Source organism: Vanellus vanellus, assembly GCF_965231255.1.
Source record: "Vanellus vanellus genome assembly, chromosome: 2".
NCBI lineage: Eukaryota > Metazoa > Chordata > Aves > Charadriiformes > Charadriidae > Vanellus > Vanellus vanellus.
In genome coordinates, this window is record NC_138906.1 from 142,889,944 (window position 1) to 142,914,999 (window position 25,056).

General features: G+C 38.4%; 1 protein-coding gene across 1 annotated transcript in view; it reads left to right on the plus strand.

Moving 5' to 3' along the window:
- The window catches only part of SLC26A7 (solute carrier family 26 member 7), a gene marked incomplete at both ends in the record, with an annotated part of 71,299 nt that overhangs the window by 33,024 nt on the left and 13,219 nt on the right, over nt 1-25,056 (plus strand). Inside the window, 8 exons of the mRNA XM_082499245.1 lie at nt 4,286-4,438; nt 5,859-5,941; nt 7,568-7,715; nt 9,834-9,947; nt 12,999-13,076; nt 14,412-14,507; nt 22,020-22,126; nt 24,365-24,431. Coding sequence (XP_082355371.1) covers nt 4,286-4,438; nt 5,859-5,941; nt 7,568-7,715; nt 9,834-9,947; nt 12,999-13,076; nt 14,412-14,507; nt 22,020-22,126; nt 24,365-24,431 — 846 coding nt within the window. The remainder of the gene's footprint in view (nt 1-4,285; nt 4,439-5,858; nt 5,942-7,567; nt 7,716-9,833; nt 9,948-12,998; nt 13,077-14,411; nt 14,508-22,019; nt 22,127-24,364; nt 24,432-25,056) is intronic.

The window sequence follows — 25,056 nt, forward strand, 5'->3', positions numbered from 1 at the left end:
CCGGTACTTTTTTTCCCACAGTGTGTTGTATTTGCCTAGCAAACATCAGAATGGAATATTTTTTAACATGCAATGAGGTCATCTACCATTAAATTGTATTAAGCATTTTAACTAATATGTTCCTTTAATTCTATTGTTTGCTTCAGCCTCTATACTAGTTTTAAAACTAGTCTTTGGGTTTTCATGTATACATAAAAAAAAAAAAAAAAATGAACACAGAGGATTTCTAAAATATAAACCATTACAATGTTCATTATTACCCTGTGAAAGTATGTGAAAGCATAGTGGAACTCAAAGCCATTCATTTCCCATAAGGACAGGGACATTCGGGGTCTGTATGTGTATGTGTGCAAAGTTAGAATGTTGCTTTTTTCACTTGTGTGCAAAATTATGTCAATTGCCAAAATATTCACTGATTGCTCTTAACATTGCCAGATCATTTCCATTAAAAATCTTTACCCAACATTAGCAATAAACATAAAAAACAAGAGGTAAATGGTTCAATTAATATATGATTGCTGTATTTTAAAATTTTATTAAATATATATCGACACAAAAAATTGCTTTGTACACTGCAATATCAAACTAAATTCTGCTATAGAATTTCGAAGTTATTTCAGTAAGTACATCATCAAAATATGTAAAATTCTGAATTCATAATGATTTCTGTGATGACCAACATTCATGAACCTTTCTTTTGAATCAGATGTCAGTGTTATTACAAGCTTGAGCTTTAGGTTCTTACATTTGGGATTTACACTTTCACCTCAGGTGAGTACAGTAACTGACTGGACACCGTGACATGTGAGCTGTATAGTACCAAGAGGTAGCTATAGTATATATTAATTACATTCATGTTAAGAGCCACATATTCTTTTTTTCTGAGGAGTCTGTGAGTGGTTTGTGAAATGGTCTCCTGGCTTGGTCAGTCGTATCATGAAATGGGTGGGTTTAGGTTTTTAAGAGAATGGTTACCCAGGAACAGACTAGTCAGTGGAAGCTCATTAGTGTGATGTAGAAATTGATTTAATATTTAAGTATTACTGCCAGAATTGTTTCAGTGTACTACAGACGCTTTGGGGGTAGGGCTGTTGGTGCTACTGAACTCGTACGACCTATGAAGAATTGGTAGTCCTGTGCTTTGTCATTTATTGGCTGGTGTACACTACACGCTGAAGGGTACAATTTGAAGAGAAATACCAAAAACACTCTGGACAGTTCATAGAACGTGTTTGTTGCAAAGTCTGAAAAGGCTATGACAAAGGTCTACAAGATTTGGCTATATATTTTAAAAATTAAATGGAAGCTTCTTTTTTAGTCCATTTGTAAAGAAAGACAGAAATTCTAAAAACTTACGCATATTTCTTTGTAATCCTTCATTAAAATTTTATCTGTTCACGCAACTTTATGTCTCACCTTGTCTAGGAAAATTAAATTCAACACCATAAATACATATAGCTAATGCCAACACTTCAATAGACACTGTTCATTTCAAAATAAGCCCACATCTCTTTGACTTCGACAATTAGGAATCAATCTATTTCTTCTCTTTTCTTACCACTTCCCCTTAGATCTAGCTCAGCCTTCGGTGCGTATGTGGGCACAGTTAGCAATATAGTTTTCCAGATTGCCTCCTTTTGTCCGAATTAATCACAGCTTCTGCTTGGGCACTGCACCAAGTCCTGCGCTCTCTTGGAAATGCAATCTTGCAAAATTATGGGTACAGAGATTAGTCCCAAACCACTCAAGACACAATCCACATTGTCCAATTACAGTGGGGCAATACGTGGTTAAAAACTGTGGTTTCACCACCATTCTTCAGATTTATGACATATATAGATCATATTATTTAACGAGTTGATTTTAAAATGTTTTCCTGGGTTCTGAGAAACATTTGTGCTGGGTTATACTGTACATCCTTAACCAAAAGTCCAAGGGCTAAATTTTGAAGGACTAGACTCAATTTTCCTCTTTATGAGGAATTTATGAGCAATTTTGTCTTTTTTTCCTGCAATCATTTTTAGAGTTTTTTAAATTGCTTTTTTCCTCCATACAGATTATGAAAATGTTCTTAGAAAGTGTGAGAGAGGAAAGATCAGGAAGTTATCTGTAATGTTCTCATTCTTCAAAATAAGCATCATCTCTTCCAAGAGTGACAGAATCAGAACAGTGGAAAAAAATTGTATCGTCATATTGACCACCTTCCTTCTAGAACAGGGTTCTTTCCTGAGATAATTTTTCTAATACTTTTTCCTGTCCAATATAAATATATGTATTTAAGCCCCAAGCTGTCAAACCTTATTATCATTATACATGTATTTGTAAATAGGTTCTCTGGGGCAGAAAATTATTAATCTTTATTTTGATAAAACTGCAAGTGTCACTTTTCATTTATTTTAGTGGTCATAGTTGTTGCCAGAGAAAACACCTTTTTTTTTTTTTAATATTATTATTTCAAGCCTTGTTTGCTTGATGTTATTATCCTTAATGTTTTGGCTTAAAAAGAAGTTACTTGTGATGTAGTCTAAATCTACATCCTAGATGTCCTCTATACGTTTTACATTTCAGGCTAGACAATTATTCCCAGAATACAAATGCAGAATTCAAGGGACTGAACCTACCTTGTTTTTTTCCCCTGCAGCTCTGGTAAGCCTGTGTATTATATCTATTTTCATGCCTCTTTGTTCTTCCAGGCAATAGACTATTGCTTGTATTCATGAGGCCTGAAAATAACAGGTGATAGTGATCTGATTATTTATTTGTTTATTGGGAGAGAAGTTCCCTCTAACTTTCTTCAGCCCTTCTAACCATTCCAGTAAACTTGTGATTTTTTTTTTCATTACCTTCTGTTAATCTGTTATGATACTGATTTATGCCTCATTTTCTGGACCCTCAAATTCAGAGTAGACCTGAAATTACACTTCACTGATAACTGTGTCATCTGTGCTGGTGTGAAGGCAACTCCATTCTTCTGAATCTGTTACAACATTGTATTCTTCATCAGAGATCCCTGTTACCCATCACCATTGGTCATTCCATTCCTATTCCATATTTCTGTTCCACATGTTCCTTATATTCAGCACCATATTTCCTTTCTTCATCATAGGCCCAAGTATACTGTTCCAACCATGTTTCACAGCGTGTCGCACCACACCTTCACCTGTGAAAAGCTGAGGGCCTCTCATTTGCGGCTCCATGGCTCTGCTCCAGCCTCATCTTTCTCTCTGAACACTGCAGCCTGCCTCTCACTTGCAGCGATGTAGCCATTCCCCAGCATCCCAGAGCTCGCTGCGGCAGGACTTTGAACCTCGTGGTCCAGCATGCCCTACCCCTCCCAACCTTGCACTGCCCATCCCCGCACCTTGCCATGGAGACTTCCCCCTGGAAAGCACTCGCCATTGATGTGTGAATCACCCCTTCTTCTCCTACTCTCTTTTTACCTCTTGCTTTGCAGCTTTTAACTTACAAGTTTATGGTAGGGACAGAAACAGGGCTTAGTAGGCAACGTTAGTTATTTAACTACCCGATACCATACGTACACAAAGCTTGACAGCTAATCAGTGTGTGCAGCATCTGGACCTGACCCAGGGACGCTCCATGGAGCACTGTTTGTGTAATGGGCAAGAGCCACCAACAGGGAGACTGAGCGCTCCCTGCTGAAGCTACACAGTTACTCTGGAAAAGTATTTAGACGGATCCCCTCATGCACTGGAGAGGATGCCCTGAAGAAGATGATTTTCTGGGAAGATTCCTGTTGCTTCTCTTTCCATCTAGCCTCTACTACATTTTTTCTTTCCCTTTTTGTTCCTTCTCTCTCTCCTTCTCTTTCCCTCTCCTTTCTGTCTTTAATATTTTTTCCACAGAAGTAACTTTTACTATTAGAGTTGATGGATGTTGTGAACTGTGGACACTGAAAACAAATGTTTGTGCAACACATTTATCTTACTGAATATAATGAGACTGAATAAGAAGTTACACATCCCATTTAGTGGAATTTTCTTGCTTGTTTCTACCAATTGAAATTTGTATATTTGTATATACAAATATTTGCTGTATTTTTTGAGTTTTCAAAAGTCCATACTATTTTAGCAATAATAAATCGGTGATTTTCTTGCTTGCGTCATCTTAAGCGTAGGCCAGTTTGTCAGATGACTCGGCTCCTGCAGTATTGATTCAGCTCTCACAGATTATTTGAGATGTCTGAAGTTGTGTAGAATATGCCATAGCATGTGACCCGAAATGACACATTGTTTGACCTGTGATTGTTATTTGCCATTCACTGTAGATTTATGCCTACATATTTGAGAATATCAGAACAGTCCAGTTGGAGGCTTTACTTCTCTCCTTGCTGAGCATTGTGGTGCTTGTTCTTGTTAAAGAACTGAATGAGAAATTTCAGAGAAACATTAAAGTTGTTCTTCCCATCGATCTAGTTTTGGTAAGTACAAAATCAAATGTCAAACTTTTTGCTTTACAAAGCTTTCAGTGGTTCAACTAATCTGCTGAAGTTTACTGTGTTGTCTATAGTTACCCGCAGCCACACCTGCCGCTTATTAAATGGATATATAATTTTCATGGCTGTATGTTAAATGTAAGAACAGGAAATAGTTTGACTAAATAATTAAAAAAGAAGGGACGTGGGTTCCCAATCTGTATAACATTTTTCATGTGTTTACTACTTCTTACATAATCACAAGAGGAAGAAGCCTAGAATGCTAAAGTGCAAGAAGTTTGAAATAGAAAATGAAAAGTAGTGAGTGGGCAAATTGTAGCTGCAGGCAAGTCTTGTGCTGGGTAGTCGGGGCTTAGATGTTGCTTGTTATTTATCTGCAACAAAGCTAAATACCTAAGCTATTGCTTTCTGTAATTTTACTTTCAATTTTCCTTTCATATGGCTTACGCTAAATTGAAATTAGCTATTGCATTGTAAATCCCTACTTAAGGATTAAGCTATAAGCAAATAACCAGCACCAGGACAGAAGATTTCTGTTTTTCTCTAGACCTCTAAAAGAAAATATAAAAAAAAAATGAAGGGCAGGTATTTTTCAGAGTGGATCATCACAATTACTCTTCTTTTGCTGGAAGAAGTTATTTACAAAAGAATACTTTTTCTTGTGCAAAATGCTGGAAAAGAAGGTAGTGCAGTTCTGGTCCCTGCTCTAAGATCTGCTTCTGTGTTGCCATTTGAACAATACTGGATAAAACGTACCAGCAAACTGAGGATCATGGACTGGAACCTGTGCCTGTTCTATTGGGATTTGTGTCCATCTCATGAGCAGTACAGGAACTGAGTGTGAAACTCCTCAGGCCCAAACTTGCCACTCCCTCAGCAACATTTATACCTGGAGGAAAATAAATGTAAGAGACAGCCACATCTTCCACTGTGTTTTGTGCTGAAGTCAAGGCTGCCAGTCTGGATTAGGTGTGCTCGGAGAACATCAGCCGAATCAGACCATTCAGGAGCACCTAAATTATGAATTATTTTAAGCTGCTCACGTGAATGGCAGTGGTCTGAGGTCTGGGCTGCACAGAGGCAATTTGGACATAGATTGGCAAGATTCCTGAGGCTTTACAGAGAGTTGTACTGATCCCTTTCATCAGCATTGAACATCCAAACTCCAGCATAGTCCTTCTACAGTCATCATTTCTAAATTCATTATTGTGTCCAGATCTTAGTTTCTTTTGACTCTTTTCCACATTTGCAAAAATTTTCATGATAATACTTCTCCGTGTTACCGGATTGATCTAAGGATAAATGCATGAACACTGTCACGTGCTTAGGTATGGCAATAGTGGGGACCATGTGAGAAGCTAAAAGCAACAGAAACATAACACCTTTTTCTGTGTTGAATCAATAGATAATTGCTACATCCGTTGCCTGCTACTACGCTGATATGGAATACGTCTATGGGCTAGAAGTTGTGGGACATATTCCTGAAGGGTAATGTGTTTTTTATTAGTTTGTGGCTTTTAAATATGTTTACTTCTGAGAACAGTCTCTCAAGAGGTCAAAGTAGTTTTCTGAAATAAGAAATGGCAAAAATCTATTATGTTCATTTCCAGCCTCCTCAAATACTCTTACGCAATTCAACCCCGTGTTAACAAGGTGTATCTGTATAGATATAATAAAATGCAGACTTTCTCGTACATTTTCATAACTTTTTCATTACTTCATGGAATAAAAAGTAGGTACTAATTACCTGATGGTGGCTGATAGATGTATGATGGGAAGACAGAGCACTCTCCACAAGATTATTGCAGCCTGCTTTTTGAGGGTTGCCTTGGGTTATTGTAGCAGAAAGGACTTGCAATGCCACAAGGCTTGTAGATTACTACACCTCATTCTTCTCCGCTCACTTATATAGTAATTTTAGAAAATGAAGTTTCTGATGAATGTAAAGGATTTAGATATGCTTAATCTAGAAAAGAGCATTCTGACTACAGATACTGATACATTTTTCTCCGTGACCTTGAGGAGAAGGAAAAAAATATTCAGTATAATTGGCTGGAAAGAGAAATTAGATTAGATGTCAGAGAGAATGCTCAAGACTCTAAGGGTTGGTAAGGAGTAGCACAGCTGTTGGGTAACGTCCCTTTTGGAAGTTGCAGGGTTTCCCTAAATTTCACAAAGTACAAGTCCAAGACAGCATGAGTGCATGTGTGGCAGCTCACACTGATGGAAATAAAATAAGGGAAGTCACTGATGAAGAAAATTGTTTTTAAGTATTTAGGGCATGTTATTACATGTTACGTATCTGAGATTAAACAGGGCTAAGTGTGCCCTTTTGATACGTGTTATGAACCGCTAAAGTGTATTGGTGCAGCTTCAATCAGGAGCTCATTTTCTGTCTAAGCTCACAGGAGAAGATTCTGTAGTGTTGAAAAACACAAGCAGAAGCCTAGATCATTCCTGTGTGTTTTTAGGCAGTTACCTGAAATATGTAACTAACTGACTTGTCAGTGGAGAGCATTAGAAACCTTCAGAGTGCAGTTTGGCTCTCAGGCCATGAGATTTGTGCTCTGGAGAGATTGAAGTCTTTTCATGGAGTGCAGAAGCAATCTTGGGTGATTAGGTTCTTAACTGAGGCATTTCATTGCGGTCCCCATCAGAAGGTCTTCATGAGATGGAATAAATGTCTGTACTGTCCATAACCTACAGGAACACTAAATTGTTTAAAAGGATTAAACTTCACAGGAAAGCCAACTATAAAAAAGAAAAAAATATACAGTGGAGTTTATTTTATTGCACATTACAAAATTAGGGAATGATGGCTGATTTTATCTGTCAGTGGGTGAGCTAATCTATGAAGGATCCCTTCATAATTTCTCAAATTGAAGTTTAAAAATGGAATACTCCAGCTGAAACTGTTTCATTTTCCTGTACAAATTCTCTCCTGCAGTTCCCCACAGACCTTATTAATCTAAAATATTGAAAAACGTCACCTTACAAGTATGAAAAAAATTAGCTGTGCCTGCAAAAATTGTTTCTCTCGTATTTTCATGAATTGCAGGTGCATTGAGGTTATGTTCTAGGCTTTGCAAAAAGCACTGTCTTTATTTTTTATAGGTTACCATCACCAAAACCCCCACCCATGAACATCCTGCCTGAAGTAGTCACTGAAGCTTTTGGAGTAGCACTGGTTGGTTATGTAGCATCACTAGCTCTTGCCAAAGCCTCTGCTGAAAAGTTTAAATACACTGTGGATGATAACCAGGTAAAGCTCTTTCTCCTTATTGTCAGTAAGCCTTGAAATTGCTTCACCATTCTGGAAATGTATTACAGATGAACGGCCAGAAGGAAAGGGTGAGTTCCATATGACATCCTGAGGCCTTCCAGTAATTATAGTAAACCCCAAATCTAGTTCAAATCAGCTCCGCAGAACGCTCTAGTTGATTGACCTGTTCCTTTTGGGGAAACACATCCTCCAGGATAATCTCATAATACTGCATTTGGTGCAGCCAACAGCCAGTTTGGGTGTCAATGCACTTTTCCAGTGTTCTAAGACAAGATGGGTTCTCTTCTGGCAGCTGAGCTCTTAAAGACCAGCTAAGATGTTAAATCAGCCACTGATTAAAGAAACAAAGCAGTTCTAAAAATAAACCAGGTGCTTAAAGCCCCAGGACATATTATAAAATGAAGCTTATGCAAAGTAGAAGTCTCATGTGAAATAAAGGTTTATTTGTACAAAAGAAGCAGAGTGGGTTCAGACAGTGCTGCCAAATTTGCAGTCACAGGAGCTTTCTGTGCAGAGTTCCACTTTACAGTGGGCAAGCTTAAATAAGAGTGGGATGTTTACTGTCTCAACTACCCCATTGCTGGTCACGGCGGGTCGGTAGTTCCAAGCCAACTGGAAATCCTTGGAGACAATTATTCAAGCACTGTGGTAAGAAACACTCCATTTTAGATAACTGGCAATAGTGCTGTGTGATGAAAATGCTGCCTCAACCTTTCTCTTAAGTGGTTTGGGACAAACGACATAAGGATGAAAGAAGAACAGTTGGTTTTGCAGCTGGAGGTCTATTTGAACACCCTATCTAGACAGATCAGTCTTGCTACAGCACTGCCTGCCTTTTACCACTCTGTGTCATTGGAAAACGTGGTGGGAACGTTCTTGTCTACTCAGGTCGCTAAACATTTTTTTCAGAATGAATACGTCGTGCCAAGAATTTCTGTTGATGCTTCAGAGCCGCGTTTTGAAGGGAGCAGAGGGAAAATGCTTTGAGCTTAATAAAATTCAGGCTTCAGGGCAATATGCTGTATTGTCTCAAGAGCACTAAATGGAGCACAGCAACCTGTATGTCTTTCTGCACCTTTGGAAAACTTGTAGCTTACACAGCTTATTTACCGAGTTGTTGGAAAGTATGTGTATGCGTGGATTGAATAATGGAGAAAAAGAGCAAAATCTCCGTGAGAACAGAGGCTACGGTGGCAGCGGGGTGGCGGAGTTGTAGTGCACTCAGGGCCCAGGCATAGGGTTCTGCATGGTGGCGTGTGGGTGTGCAAAGCTGTACGGGGAGCTTTAAGGTGGTGCTGTCCTGCGCTGTCAAGACAAACTTATGATCAGGTGTTACCCTGGCTGGATACAATACCATTTGTGTCCTAAGCACTTCTAGCAGTATTGAGGTCTTTTCTTACACGCTGCCCTCAGGAGATGAATGAGTTCCTTATAGTCTGGGGAAGAAGGCTGATGCTGGGTAGCCAAGTTTGGGTGCTTTCTTAGAAAACACTGTTCAGCTCAGGCTGCAGGTACAATGTGGCTCCCCCACTTTTTGGTCTATAAAACTTTGTTCAGACATGTCTGCATTTTGACTGTGAATAAACACCAAATATATTTGTAATGGAAGACAGCACGTAGGTGGTATTGCTACCATACCTCACTTTCACTAAAGCATGGTCTAAAAGAAAAAAAAATCAGCGTCTGTCTTTTTCCAACAGAGTTGTAAGCCAGGAACAACCTGGACACTGTCCAGATCCCGCTACTTGAGAATTGGGCCTGTTAAAAAGCAGATGTGGATCAAAATGTAAATATTTTGGCTGGATTTCATCTTCAGAACTTAGCAATACTATTTATTCTGTGAACAAAATGTGCCTCCTGCCTTTGATGAACCTGGTTCAGCAGCTCTATCATTCAAACTCGTTCTGAGTTGCGAGAAGATATATTATGTTGGAAGATCTTTTATCATGTACATATGTGATTTTTTCCCCTCAAAAATATGGCCATCTTTTGTCATTGCTAATATTTACATACGTAATATTTACTCCTTTGTTGGCAAGAAGCATTGAAATGACAGAACGATAGGAAAAAAACATATTCTATTTGACAACTTTGCAGGAGTTTTTGGCTCATGGCCTCAGCAACGTGATTCCTTCATTTTTCTTTTGCATACCAAGCGCTGCAGCGATGGGACGGACGGCACTTTTATACAGTACGGGCGCCAAAACACAGGTAATGGGTTACAGTGAAGTACGTAGGAGAATTAAGGCTATGATACTCCTCACTGGGACTTATACCAATTTATCCATTGTATTTCCCTATTCTCTCTTTTCCTCTGCCCTGGGAAATGACCCTGCCCTGTCATTTTTAACAATCTTCATGGAATTGCACCTGATCAGCAATTGTCTTACTGGAAAAGCTAGTGGTTCCACTTATTCATTTTTACCTGATTAATTCAATATAAACTCTAAAGTCTACGGCATTAAAGAGGTTAGGAGTTGTGTTTTCAGATTGCAGGAAACTACACCCAAGCCCTTTCAGTTTTATGCGAATTTGTTAGCACTGTAACAAAAGTGCCCTCTAATGGTGTTTAATGGATTTAATGGTATAGGCTCAGCTGAAGTTTTAGAAAATGACCAGATTTAATTTAGTGTTTCTATCTGATTTTGAAAATAAAGTGAAAGTAACCTTGAGATCTGTTTCTTAAAAAAAAAAAGTAATCTCCCAACTTCTGCCTTGTGACATGGTGCACTTGTCCTGTCCCTCAGTATACATTAAGCCCATAGAGATGAGGCTCTGGTTTTTGAGGACTTTTTGGGCTATTTCCTACTGCTGGAAATTAAACCCACAAGTTCTTATTGCAGTATCTCAGAAATGAGGGAACTGCAACTGATGAAAATGATAGTTGTGACCCTGGAAGACTGTTACCTGTCCAAATCATGCCCACGAACAAGAGAAGTTGCAAACTGCTCATCTGTGACCTTTGCATATGGTGGCACCACGTGGGCCACTGCAGCCAGGACACCCCTGGGGCAGCCCCCTAAGCACTGCCTCTTCCTCCTTCCTCTGAAACGCCAGGGTCCCCCGGTGGCATCCTGCCATGTAAATGTTATGTCCTTTGGAGTCCGCTGCTGTTGTCTTTTCATAAGTGTTGCTCTTGCCTGTGTAAAGGTCATTAATTACAAAGGAAAGGGTAACGAGGTACAACTGAGAAGGCCAAGCAACAGTCTATAGGTGTTGTTTCTTCTTGACCACGTCCTGCAATTATTTCTCAGGCAGATACCACAATATTAAGAATCATAGAATAGAATACAACAGCATAGCATAGCACAGCATAGCATAGCGTACTCTGACAGTACTCTGAACTCGATTAATCATAATGAATAATTTATCCAATAATCATCTTTAAAAGCAATTATATGCAAATAGTTTAGCTACCACTTTGCTCTTATCTATTTCATATGTTTGAGTTGGATTCAATGTCATGCCATGTGCCTTCATCCTGACAGAGACCCTCTTCTGTTACCTGTTCATGCTTTGTCAGTTCAATTTGTAGTTGTACTGCATCATGCCTTTTCCAAAGCAGCTTTCAAGCACCTTTCAAGGAAGCTTTAGGGTAACCTGAAGAGCCATATGTGTAGCCTAAAGGCATATAGGGTATCTGAGCACTTTGGCTCTGGTACATGTAGTCAAAGACCCCAATAGACAGTTATTCAATATATGAAATGGAAAAAGAAACCACCATGGTTTGATGTCAAGGTAGGGAGTACATAGTAACAACAAGAAGTACCTGCTTGGGTTTATCCATCAGTTTCACAGTATAGCAGAGCCTGCATCCAAAAGTTAGCTCTATGAGAGTACTTTAATAAACATAAAATTCTCTCTCCTGCTTTCTTTTCGGAAAGCAGCACATCCGCTCAAGCCCCTACTTTTGGGGCTGTCTAGGCAGAATAAAGAGTTGAGAAGAACGTCACTGATATGTGTTGGTCAGATCATAGGCAAAAAGAAGAGCAAGGGGTTGCTTTGACTGCTAGTGAGAGAAGTCAATTTAATATAACATATTTCATGAAAGATGTGTGAAGAGGCTCAGAGCAGCCCTTTCTTCTCCAACAGCTATACCTGGGATTCCGTGATGTCATTTATTCTTCAGTGATACCTTTTCCTGGGAGAAAACAGAAGTGTATCATGGGCTAGAAGTGTTCTTCAAATAGAATCAACACTTTTTTTTTTTTTTCTTTTTGGGAAGGCAGAAAGAGGGAAAAGTTCCTTGTGACTTTACCAGCAGATTTTGTGTCCCCTTTTCTGTAAACACTCTGTCTATCCTTCTTGATAATATTTTTAAGTACACCATGGCTTTAATTTTCTAGTGTTTTAACAACTTGTCTGGTTTTGTTTTCAACAACTTGTCTCTTAAAATGAAGCCTAATTATTTTAGTAAAGAAACATATTATCAATATAAAAATAAAGTGAGCATCTGTCTACTTATCGTCAAAAACCTTCTGTGAATCTGGACTGTATCTTAATGGGACCAGAAGTACTCTGTTTTGAAAGCAGTCAGAGTGAAGTAGGAGACTGCAATTTTACTGTAGTTTCCATCAGATTAATACCATATAATACTGTGAAGAAACATATAATTCCTGGACCATATATGTATCTAGATTCATGTCACCTGCATTAATTATAATTTTGAATATATATATAAAAAATTCTTCCTACATTTTGTAAAATAAAGTCCACTGATGTTAACATGAAATCATTTGTGGTTTCTGACTTAACACAGTAGTTTCCTTTTAGTGTTGATCCCAGTTAAAGAAGTTAAAAATCTTCTCTTGTGCAAAAGCGATGACAGAGTTTTCCATATATAAGTTTTGCTCAGTGCTACGACAGACCTGAGATTCAGTGCAACATAGGCTGCGTGGCTACAAATACATTACGGAAAGACAGCGGGTGCTGCAAAACTTCTGGGATGAGATGTTGCACGCACACGTTCCACTTCATAACCGAGTGTGTAAAAGTGATGCTGTGGTCTCTGTCTGCCTGCTGACAGCAGGGTTAAGCTCAGACGCTGAGATCTCTTACGATGTGTTCACTGTCGTTGGCGGAAGGTAATCACCAGAGATTAAAATTGGAACTATATGCATCTGCGATCTATAGATACGTTAATAGCTAACATCTTCAACATCCCATTCTTGAATTAGTCTACAATATTTGAAAATTAGTCCTTTTCACAATTTTTTGCTGTTGTTGTTAGACTGATCTGCTTTCCTTGTTTACTTGTTTTAGGTGGCTTGCCTTATCTCTTGTGCATTAATTCTTGTGGTGATCTATGCAGTTGGACCTATGCTGTACTGGCTGCCTATGGTATGGTACTTTTTTAAAGTTTATGTATGTCGAACGTTTTCTAATGACTTAATTTCTTTCAGGGAAAGTCAGTACTACCTCTAAACCAGCTCTGTTTAATTTCAATGGAAGGAAGAATAGTAAAGGCACAGCAAGTTCCAAAATCATAAAATACAGAGGTGACAGCATAGTACATGCAGATTTTACACATATATAGTTGCATATATAGACTATCACATAAGTATATAATAAAACATTTATCTTTTACTTACTTTTTGACACAGATGATTGTAGACAGTGATCTAAGCTTAATTACAGAAAGACTTTGAGATATTCTTGTAGCTCTATCATGGAATACATCTTCTACACTAAGAGTCTGTACAGCAACGTGGCGTATTTTCACATAAGCTATATCTAGCTTTTGGTATTACAAACTAATAGTCAGTTTTAATGGGAGGCATGCCAAAGGAGCGAAATACAACTCCAAAGTTATCCATATTCTGCCATGTTTGTGTATGAAATCTTAGCTCAATTGTATTTTAAATTTACTTCATGCTATTGTTTACAGTGTCAAATGAAGGTTCTCACTTTTCAAACACAGTTCCTTTTATAGCTTATTTTAACCATGCAGAGTAAGGACACTTGAAGATGGGTGCACAATATGTCCTCTTTCTTACCATACTGCTTTCCTCCCTTCATTTTTTTTATCGATTATATGTAAATTTTGACTGTTTTCCCTTAGGCTATTTTTGCCATATTTAAAAAACAAACAAACTCTTTTTTATGTTTCTTTCTTGATATTTTATTTCTTTTCTACTATATTCTTTCAGCCCTCCCCACCCATGCACTGCAAGTCCATCACTTTGTACTCCATCCTTTTTGGCTCCAGCTGATTTCTCCATCCCTCTCCTCCCCCTTTCTGATTTGGAGAACAATAAATCATTTTGTTTGCCTCAATGTTAATGGATTTTTTTCTCTAGAGGCCTTCTTTAGGCAATGAAGAAGGGGAATAAAATTCTTCACTATGTAGAAGTTGAGTGCTGATTTGCTTCCGAGTCCCCCAGACTATGACAGAATCTCATTGGTCTGGTGATGTACGGAGAGTCTTGGGGCATCCTGAAGTTTCTGTCATTTTCTCACAATCAGGTGGCCTATAAACTGCCTTCAGGAAAGAAAAATTGGGTTTGATACTGTTACGTTTGTTTCACAAGGACACCTGTGCTTATCTTATTTTAGATACACTAAATTCAGTTTTTTGATAATTTAATTATAATATTGACTGCTAAATTGAAGCAAGAGCATTCATTTTCACTACCAATCCTGCAAATGGCTTTCATTTTTTTTATTTCTTTGCAGTGTGTACTAGCAAGCATTATCGTTGTGGGCTTGAAGGGGATGCTAATGCAGTTCCGTGACCTAAAAAAATATTGGAATATGGATAAAATAGACTGGGTAAGTGAAACTTAATCTAAGAAGGTTTTCCTGAGGCCTTTTAACAAATACCTACTAAAAAACTTCAATAGTTCTGTGGCCCTAGAAAATATAAGTACGAGCCGTTATTATTAGGGCTTTTGTGTACTATCAACTTATTTTCTTTCTCAGAGCAACACATTTGTCATGTCAATTGTATTAAAAAATGGAATTTTAGCAAATGATAAAGCAACAAACCTGATTTAATTCTAAATATGCGTATACAGACAGATCAGGTTAATCTGAGCAGCTGTGTGTCTCATGCCTTCTCTAGCTGGTTAGCACACTTCTGCTATGTCGTATTATTGAAGAGATCCCGGTATCTTTGTCCTCTGGGGATATGGAATGACCATACAGGACAAACGGAACTGGAAACACTGGAGATGCAGAAAAGTACATGTCCTAAGGTACCACAGGCAAATTGTTATAACTCTTTCAGATTTCTCAAACAGAATATCTATTTTTTGATCATGATGAAAGATTCTGCAGTATGAGAGGACGAATACATCAGAAAAAGCTGGCAGATGGAAAGACAAGGTTCAACAAGGCCAAGTGTCGGGTCGGGTCCTGCACTTGGGTCACAACAACCCCATGCAGCGCTACAGACTGGGGGCGGAGTGGCTCGAAAGCTGCCTGGCAGAAAAGGACCTGGGGGTGTTGGTGGACAGCCGGCTGAGCATGAGCCAGCAGTGTGCCCAGGCAGCCAAGAAGGCCAACACCATCCTGGCCTGCATCAGGAATAGTGTGGTGAGCCGGACTAGGGAAGTAATCATCCCCCTGTACTCGGCACTGGTGAGGCCTCACCTCGAGTACTGTGTTCAGTTTTGGGCCCCTCACTACAAGAAGGACATTGAGGTGTTGGAGCGTGTCCAGAGAAGGGCTACAAAGCTGGTGAAGGGTCTGGAGGACAAACCTTATGAGGAACGACTGAGGGATCTGGGGTTGTTTAGCCTGGAGAAGAGGAGGCTGAGGGGAGACCTTATCACCCTCTACAACTACCTGAAAGGAGGTTTTAGAGAGATGGGAGCTGACCTCTTCTCCCTGGTGACAAGTGATAGGACAAGAGGAAACGGGTTCAAGTTATGTCAGGGCAGGTTTAGATTGGATGTTAGGAAGCATTTTTTCACTGAAAGGGTTATTAAACATTGGAATAAGCTGCCCAGAGAGGTGGTGGATTCACCATCCCTGGAGGTGTTTAAGAAAAGGGTAGATGAGCTGCTTAGGGACATGGTTTAGAAGTGGTGGTGTTTTTATCAGGGTAGGTTAATGGTTGGACTTGATGATCTTAAAGGTCCCTTCCAACCTCACTAATTCTATGATTCTATGATTCTATGACACATAGTATGAAAATGTAGTTTAACGCGAAGTCTGAATGGTCTGACATATGTTTGCACATAATTCCTAGCAAATATTAAAGATGATCCACATTCAGGAAGACTTCTAGATTTCTCTTCTAAGAGAGTTTTTGAATGTATTGGCCAATTACTGGAACCAAAAATGCTAACCACTTACATAAACACATACTGACATCCCATAAAGCTTTTGCAACTTCTGCTTATGAAGTTTCAGTTAACAAGTATTCAGAAAAGTATTTTGGCCATATCCCCCTCCTCATGGTGGAAGATATAGGTTACTGGAGGTAATACTGGACTTTGGTGAACTCACCGATGCCTTAGTATTCTACAGCAGTAATGATCTAGACTGAATAAAACTTTTTTTTAATAGAGTACTGGATTTCAGTATGGAAAGCAGAGCTGAGTAAAAAACATCAAGTCTGGCTATGTGAGATTTTTCACATTTCATCACAGAACACTAGAGTTATTTTTTTTTTTTGCATCATCCTCTATCTTCATGAAATCGTATGTTCCTCAGCAGAAAAATTCTGAAAATATTTTCTACCACTTGCACTGTATTCTGTCTTTGGCTTAACCCATATTGCCAAATGGTGAATGACGGGGATCAAGAATTATTTTGGGGACAGTGAACTTAAGAAAATTGGTAGTTATGGGAGAAAGAAATAGCTTCTCTATCAGTGCATTGAGATAATAAGTAGTTAGGTTTTCCAGCAGGATGTTCTGGAAACTCACTAAACTTGATGTGTCTTCACAGATAGACTAGGCTGATTGATTTTTGCTTTTGTGGTTTTGGCAGAAAAGGATGAGTGAGTAGTTAGCTATTACATCTCTGACATCCATCATTATTTCTAAGCGAGGTTATAGAGAGGGAGAGTTTCCTGGGTTTATCTTTTTAACTGAACATACTTGAACAATGATTTATCTTCAGCTAGTTGCACCATGAGTCCTTAGCCTGACAGGGTAAATCATCGTGCTTTAAACAGCATAATCTGAAGTAAGGCTATAAATGTTGATCTTACATTGCTGCCTGCTCTGAGGAGCCCCACCAAGCCCAGTGACTTGAGTAACTACACTGGTGTTGATTTTGGCCAGAAAAGAGTCACCCCGGCAATTGACAGCACATTGGAAATGAATCAGTTCCATTACCCAGGTTATCCAAAGGGGTTTGAAGATAGGAACTCTAACAAAACATTTGGAAATAATTAGCAGCTGTCCTTTCTGGAACTGATTCTTTGAAGGGCGTGTGTCATGTAACATACAAGTCAGGTTTGTTTTGCTCATAGGACTGGCAAATGAGAGTGTGTGGAAACAAAATATTACGGCTTTTGGTACCTTGTTCCTTTGCATTTCTTTAAGCTTCTATTTGAACATAAACAGGATGAGTAATATTTATATGTTGATTGGCTCTTTATAAAACATAATCCTGTTAAATGTAAAAGGTATAACTTGCAAGGTACAGCTCAGGAGTTGAAATCGTCATGGGTCGCTTCCAACCCAGGAGATCCTGCGAAATCTCTCCTTTCAGCCATGGACTGCTTTTTCTTGCAGATATAACGTTTAGGAGCACCTGAGTTCAAAGGAGCAGCAGCAGCTAGGCTGACAGACCCAAGTAGCTAATACTAAATATTATCAACTGAATATTATTACATTTATTTGCTTCAGTTTTCTTTCAACTTGGTTTTTTTATCAACCCTCAGGAACATCCTGGTTTTACATCCCCCCTCTCAAATCACAGTTTCTTTCCAGCTGCCCTCACCTGCTGTTCACAGCACTCATGGACTTCAAAGGTCTCTTGCTTCACTTAAGGTCTTCTGTCAGTCCCTACACCTTCTTGGATGATTTCAACAATTTCAGCTCAATAATTGCTCTATTTGGCCATATGTATTAAACACATAACTGTATGGATAACAGTATTTGTCCTCCCTCTGCTGTCTTCATCTTTTGGCTGTTTCCAAGGTGTTGATACCTGTGTTACCTGTGTTTTGTACATTAACCTGAGAACGATTTGTCTTAACTTTTTGCCTATGTTTGGAGAACTACCAGGAAGCTGATCTGGAATTCTTCTGTAAGTGCGTCTCATTTTTCAGGTCTTTAGATCAAAAGTTGATTTCCATATCCTTCCTGCAAGGCTAATTTGTTATGCAGACCTACTTCTTGACTGTCTCCCTTTTGTCTTGTACAACTCGATAGAGCACTTTCCTAGTATCAACAAAAAGGGCACTGGAGTTCTTGTTAACTCTTGTTTTTAAGACTGAGCATCCCTGATAAGCTGCAGCCATTTAAACAAGGCAAAGACTACTGCCTGGTAATGGACTGCTGGAAAAAAGTGTTCTTTTTGCTATTAAGAGTTGGACTTGAAAGGGACAAAAGATGGGGAAAAAGAATTTCAGAAGGGGACCCTCTAAGAGAAAAATGCCAACAGATTATTTTCACAAGTTAATTGTATAACAGGGATTTAGGGTATTCAACAGAGAAATACTATGGCCTTCCATGGAATTTTAGAGCTCACTGGTGCAATTTCGTATGTTTTTAGAACTTTTTAACATATCCTCAGTAGGGAGATGAACGTGTAGATTTGTTCAGGTATTAATCACACAGGGCCCTGATTCACGAGAGACCACTGAGGGTTTTGCTATATAAACAATTTTCCAAAGAATAGGAAGCCATCTCTTCTATGATAACAATTTTACACAGATGCTTCCAGCTTATGACATCCTAGGCAGATTTTCTATTCTTCCCACATTAGCGAATATGCTATATGCTACCCTGAGTTGAATTCGTTTTGCTGCAGTTAGTCTCAGTGGGGTGGGAAGGAATTTGCAAATGCTTAATCTATTGAAAGTATGATTGCCATATAAGTTCTTTTTCAAGAATAATGTTTATATCAATCCATCTGTCTCCAGGGCAGTCTGTCCAAACAAATACCTTCTCAATCATTGTGTATGGAATGCTTGTGAAAAAGCATACCACTTTACTATTAAGCAGTTCCTGTTTTATGGCTGTAGTGGTCTTCACTTCAGCACTCGAATCATAAGTTTTGATGAAGAGTGCCCTGGGGACATATGTGCACATCAGTCATTTGTCTGCAGAAGGACGTGGGAATGTGGACATGCTACACAGCCTTCCTGGAGCCAGAGCCTCCTCCTGGACACCAGCATCTTCTCTGCCAAGGCATCCCCTGAATGAACTTTAGGACTTTGATAGGGTTCTTCACCTGGCTAGGTGCTGGTGACTGCAGGCAGGGACTCTGTACCCGAGCGAGTCATCACAGCTTCTCATAGACAGCACAGAGCTGGTCCTTTGAGTCATGTTAGGGTATGATTCACCCCTTCCTGAAGCAGGCAGCAGTGTAATCAGGTAGGAGTCAGATGAACTGCATCCTAAATTCCCCTCACTCCGATAACCGGGTCTCTATTGATTATGGTGGGAATCTAGACAGCTGATCCAGCTGTAGACATCTGTGCAGTAGATAGTTAATACCAGGTGAAATGAACCCAACCCAGACAGGCTATAGCTCATCATTTCACTTTGCAACAAACAGGGAAGTTTATTCTCTGGTTTCAAAATGGTACAGAAACATTTAGTATCACGGTATCTTAGTATTGCACTGTTTAGCCATTGGGTCAGAGAGTATTCTCCCACTTCACCTCTTTATATGCTTTTTTTTCCCCTCCGAGTTCCCATTTCACACTCCCCTCAACGGTAGATGGGCAGAGCTTATGAAATGAAAAGGTCTACGTGGAAACACACTGTGCACAGAGTTTCAGAGGCAGCTGCTATATATACACTTACAGTACCTCCCAGTGCTTCTGATACTTTCTGATACATGCAGAATTCAATATAAATCCATATCTCCTATTTGTTTCTTTACTCCCTCTTTAGAATTTATTTTAAAATTAATACAATACAAGCATATTTTGAAGTTGGATTTTATTTTGACTTTTGAGAATAACATGTGCCTATAATACGTTATTGCTAAGATTTGAAGAATGATTAGATTCTATCTATCCTGGAATATACAATAACCATCCTGAAGCAAGTTGCCAAAGAAAACTTTGATATTTTTCTGACTTCTCTGTTGAACCTTGCAACAACCCATGAATTAAAAAAATGTCTATAAGATCAACATAACTTTCTACAAGTTTGATGCCACCTTACGTAAAAACGTACTGACTCCAGGCCAATACAAAGTACTGAAAGGGTGATTGACAGATGAGAATATGATTGTTTTGGCTCATCCTCTACAACAACGGCAGTCTCTGGTTACGGTCAAGATGTGAGATATTAGGCTGCTTAGTACTCAGCAGTACTTAAACATTTTGGCTTCGATTCTTCCTGTGTAGACTTCATATTGGGTTTTCATGCTTTCTATTTTCTTCTGAGACAGAAGAATTTTGCAGGTCTCGTAGCAGAGATTTAGTTAGATATGATCAGGTCTGCAGCTGAAGTGGACTGCTTGATCTCAGGTGTTGTCAAGGGTTCAGCCTTATCAGGATGGGCTGTCTTGATCCTGAATTTCAGCTTTGTAGTACTTCAGTTAGTCCTTTCATGTCCAGCGAACTTCTTCATAAATCATATATATTGGACTTGTAAATCTTAGAATTACTTTCTCACTGATTAATCATAAGTCGATGTTGATCACAAAGGTGTTGATCACAGTTTGCATAAGATGTCATAAAAGATAACTGGAGGTTGAGCACTGTTTCAAAGGATGAACCACCTCTTTACTTAGCAGCTGTGCTGTTGAAGACACTGCAAAACTTTGTGCAGTAGTTTAAAATTTTGAAGGTGAGGGAGGAAAAGGTTTCTCAGCAGAGTCATGTAACACTGTCCTCTGTGAAGCACAAGTTAGTATGGTATGACTTAAATTTTATAATTCATAAAATATCAGTTCTGAAATCTGCTCGAGCAAAATTCCTGTGGTTAGGCTGAAAGTATTCTATTGTTTCTGGCTTTCCTGAGCTAAGTGAAAGCATCAGAAAGCTTTCATTTTAATAAATAATCATTATAACACTGATTGTGCAATTGTAAAGTGATCTGTTCCTCTGGAAACATTAGCAAGAAGCACTATAATTACTGAAATGGGCACCTGTGGAGATCAGTATGTCCAGAGGAGTGAAAATACTTTACATTCTTCTTTAACACTTTTTATATAAAGATTAGGTTGCAGTCTTTGCTTAAGGCTCCCTCAAGGAAAGAAATATGTGCTGACATTAGGTTGGTATCAGAAATCAAGTAATTTGTGCTTTTCTCCTTTTAATTGTAAAATCTGGATATCTCTCAGCTGTACACATCATTGTAGTATGGAAATATAAGAGATCATTTCTGCTTAGAAAATAATTAAAAAAAAAATTGAAATGTTAAAATCTTTTGAGTTTTTTAATATTTTTAGTTCCTTTTCAAAGTGACTTTTGTTTCAGATATGTTTCTTTGTGTGTTTTTTTTTTTTTTTTAATTCTGTTTAAAATTAATCCAAAGATTTATTAATGAAATATTGAAAGATGAGGAAGTAATCTGAAATCTCACCATTTCCATGTGAAGAAATTAATTCCCCGGTAACTTTTATTTGTTATACAGTTGGTTTAGTCAGCTGTACTCTGATAAATGCCACTTTTAATGCAAATTATAATTCCCACTTACACAATTATTGAGCGAAGAGCTCTGTGTATGTGACCTTTAGTCTACTTCATCGTGTAAAAGGAAAAACATTTTAAATGTATGCGGTGAAGAAGGTGACAAAAAATTACAATGTGAAAAATAAAATATAGGTTTTACAAAACAACTGATTTCATTATGAATTATGCTGTTAGCGCAACTACATATGCTATTTTAAGTAACCCTGAAAGGAACCTCTGTGAGCATTTGGATGAGTAGTGCTGTGTCATATGTGTTCTCCCATGGATAGACATTATTTTAATCACTAATTCAGTCTTCAATATTTGCCAGTTCAAGGATCCAAATATTCACCTTTGAGAAACTATCTTCATTTTTAAAATCTATATTTGTTAAAAAAAAGATTTTAATTTTAAAAATCTTTACTTGTTAAAAATCTTTATTTGTATTTAAAAATCTGTTTCATAGAATGTTTGTTGTTACTAAAAATAAAACTAATCACCTCTTTCTGTTTCCCTCCTTAAAGAGCATATGGATTAGTACCTACCTGTTTACAATATGCTTTGCTGCTAACGTGGGACTATTGTATGGTGTTGTCTGCACTACAGTAGTTGTGATTTTTCGTTTTCCCAGGTGAGAAATAATTTATTGAAATGTTCTAGTAGCACATCATTACGCCTTCTTTCTGGCACATTGCTTCACTGTCTGGGCAGGCTTATGGCACACTACATGTCACAATGAAGTTTGGTTGCAGAAAATTACAGGATAAGACAATTCAAAAGGAAAAGTCACACCTGTGCATTTACTAAAGGCTAAGGATCTCTGAAATATGTCACACTATACCACTGTTTTGTGATTTCTCCTAGTATTACACATCTCCATGACTCATTAGGTGAAGGTAGCATAAGATCAACAGAAAGATCAAGGATATATTTTTTTTTCCATTAGATAATTATTGGCTCCTTAAGGAGCAAGTATGTCTGGCAAGCCTTAGTAACTAAGCACCTTCATAAACTCCTAGCTACTGTGCTGCACAGGAGTTGGTCATTGCCGTTTGCACTGCTAATATATATTAACGAAACATAACTGCACTACTTTTCTAATATCTAGCGAAAGGCACATTATAAATTTGATGTATGAATTAGAAAAGTCAGGATAAAGAAACTAGAGCTAATACAAATTTGTATATTCCTTTTCACGTATTACAGTTGCTACTTTGGATCGTGAGTAAAGGAAAATAGCAAGTTGAGGTTCATGATGGTTTTGTGTTCACCAGTCCTGTAACCGATGGGCTGCTTGCAGGCAGTTATTTGCATGAACATTGAATCCCACGTAAATTACACACAATATAGACAGCTTGATTTAGTGTCTGTTGACGTTAATGGCGTTAACCATTTGGGCATAGCTCTGTTCTCATAGAATAAGTTGCAGAACCAGCGTGAAAACAGCTCAAAATCGCAAGGCAATTGCAAATTATGGAAGACAGTTTCTGCTGAAATCTGTCAGTACCTTTTTGATAACCCACTGCTACTCAGCAAACTAAACTTTTGGTAAATTCTGCTAGTAAAGGAAAAGGTAAGTTTTCGTGTTATTTACACCCTATGCCTGGATGTCTGATGTTCTGCCACAGCGGAAAGGGAGAGATTTCCGACACAAAATAGCACCATCTTCTGTTGTCTGATCTAACAGAGATGTCAGTCTGAACCTTATTAAATTAAGTAAGATCAAAGTAAATAAGATCCTTCCCAGTGATTTCTGTGCTCTTCAGTCAGGTTGCAGACGATTGTCCATGCAATCTAAAGACACCGAACAAGCTAACAGCCTTAAAAACTGTACTGGGCAGGGGAGGTTAGCAGGAGAACATGCAGTACGCCACCCAGCTGTGGGCAAAAGTGTCTGGAAAAGTGAAGTAAGAAAGTACCGTAGATGATTTTTGTTGAAGTTTCTGTTGAGATGCAGGAGTATTGAACGCGGTACATGTTATGTATCAAAATGTATTAAAACCAACAGCAGCTACAGCTTGATTTATGCAAACAGGGGAGAACAGCTGACTTCTGTAAGGCTCATTGAGCCAACACCAGTACCTGCAAATAGTCCCTGCACACTGATGCATCTATTAAATGTTGGTATTCTGGGATTATTTCCATTGCCTAGCTTTAGGCACAGAGCTCAGATGGTAGCCAGTTTCATAGTCTTCTTGTTCTACAGTTAAATGCGTTCCTGCAAGAGATGTGTTGAAGCAGAAGGTCATACACTGAACTGCCTTTTCAAGGAAACGTCTTCTTTCCACGGACCATGTAGAGAGCATAGCGAGACGGGCTTTTCCAGTTAAATTCCGCAGTTTGACAGCTAGAGTGCAATGTTCTGCTTCATCATATAGAGATACATCAAATTTAATGACAAATAAAACATCCTTCATTTTCATGACCCATAGCTATTGAACATTTTTTTTTCCCCCTTTCCTTACAATACGTTTTTGCTGGTAAAAAATATTAATGAAACCTATGTACTTCTGAAGTTGTAGACTGTATATTAGCTACCTTGACTTTATAAAAGCTCTCTGGCCAGCTATAAAAAAAGTAATGAAACTTAAAATTAAGATTTTATTTACCAGAAATTTCCATTATTCATATTTGAATAAAAAATAATTACATCGAAATTTCAAAGTGATATACTATAATTTTTAAATGTGCTTTTTACTCTTTTAACTGGATCATTTTATCACAAAAAATAAGCTTCACGTGCACAAAAGTAGGTATGGATTGCATCATTGGAATTTCTACATTGTAGTTTTGGGCTGTGTCTCTTCCTGTTTCTGTTCAAGATCACTGACGATTTGCCTTACGGATTTTCTCTGTGTATTGATTGCAGAGCAAAGACACTGAATTTGAAAAATGTGAAAGAAGTGGAATATAAATACAAAACAGAAGATAATTCTGTAAGTTAAATTATCTTTTCTGTCTGTGTGTTCTGCTAATTCAGATTTGTTTACTTTCTCTTTTTGGCTACGGAACTCTAATCAGGGAGTCAAGGGAACATTTTTGTGAAATGACCGCTTGAAATCTAAAGCCAGTATGATGAAGTAAATTCAAAATTAGTCTGGGCATCAGAAATTGGAATATTTTCCTGGTTGTGCTGCTGATCTGCAAAGTTAGGCAAGTCCTCTTACATCTGTCTATCTCTGTTCATTTGTTACTTTTAAGTTAGGAATTGCTCTTTGTAAAAGTTTCCTATTTCCTAAGTCCAAGGAAATCTCTCGGCAGCAAGGTCAAGGGCCATCTGAGCGGACAATAGCAGTCTCTATATTCTTATCAGATTCCCTCATTTCCTGAAAGTCCTTTGATACTCTCATCATCCACAGTCTCTTTTCTGACCCCATTTCTGCCACGAGCCCCTTGTGATCGGACTGTCCCAGAGGATGGACACCATTTGTGGCAGGGGGAGGAGGGACAGCAGCATGAAGTTGTCACAGACAATAACTGTCACACATCTCACCACCCTGTACTCAAACAAGGGTAACCTCACATGAAAAATGGATGGAAGGATCTCTCTGAAAGACTGTG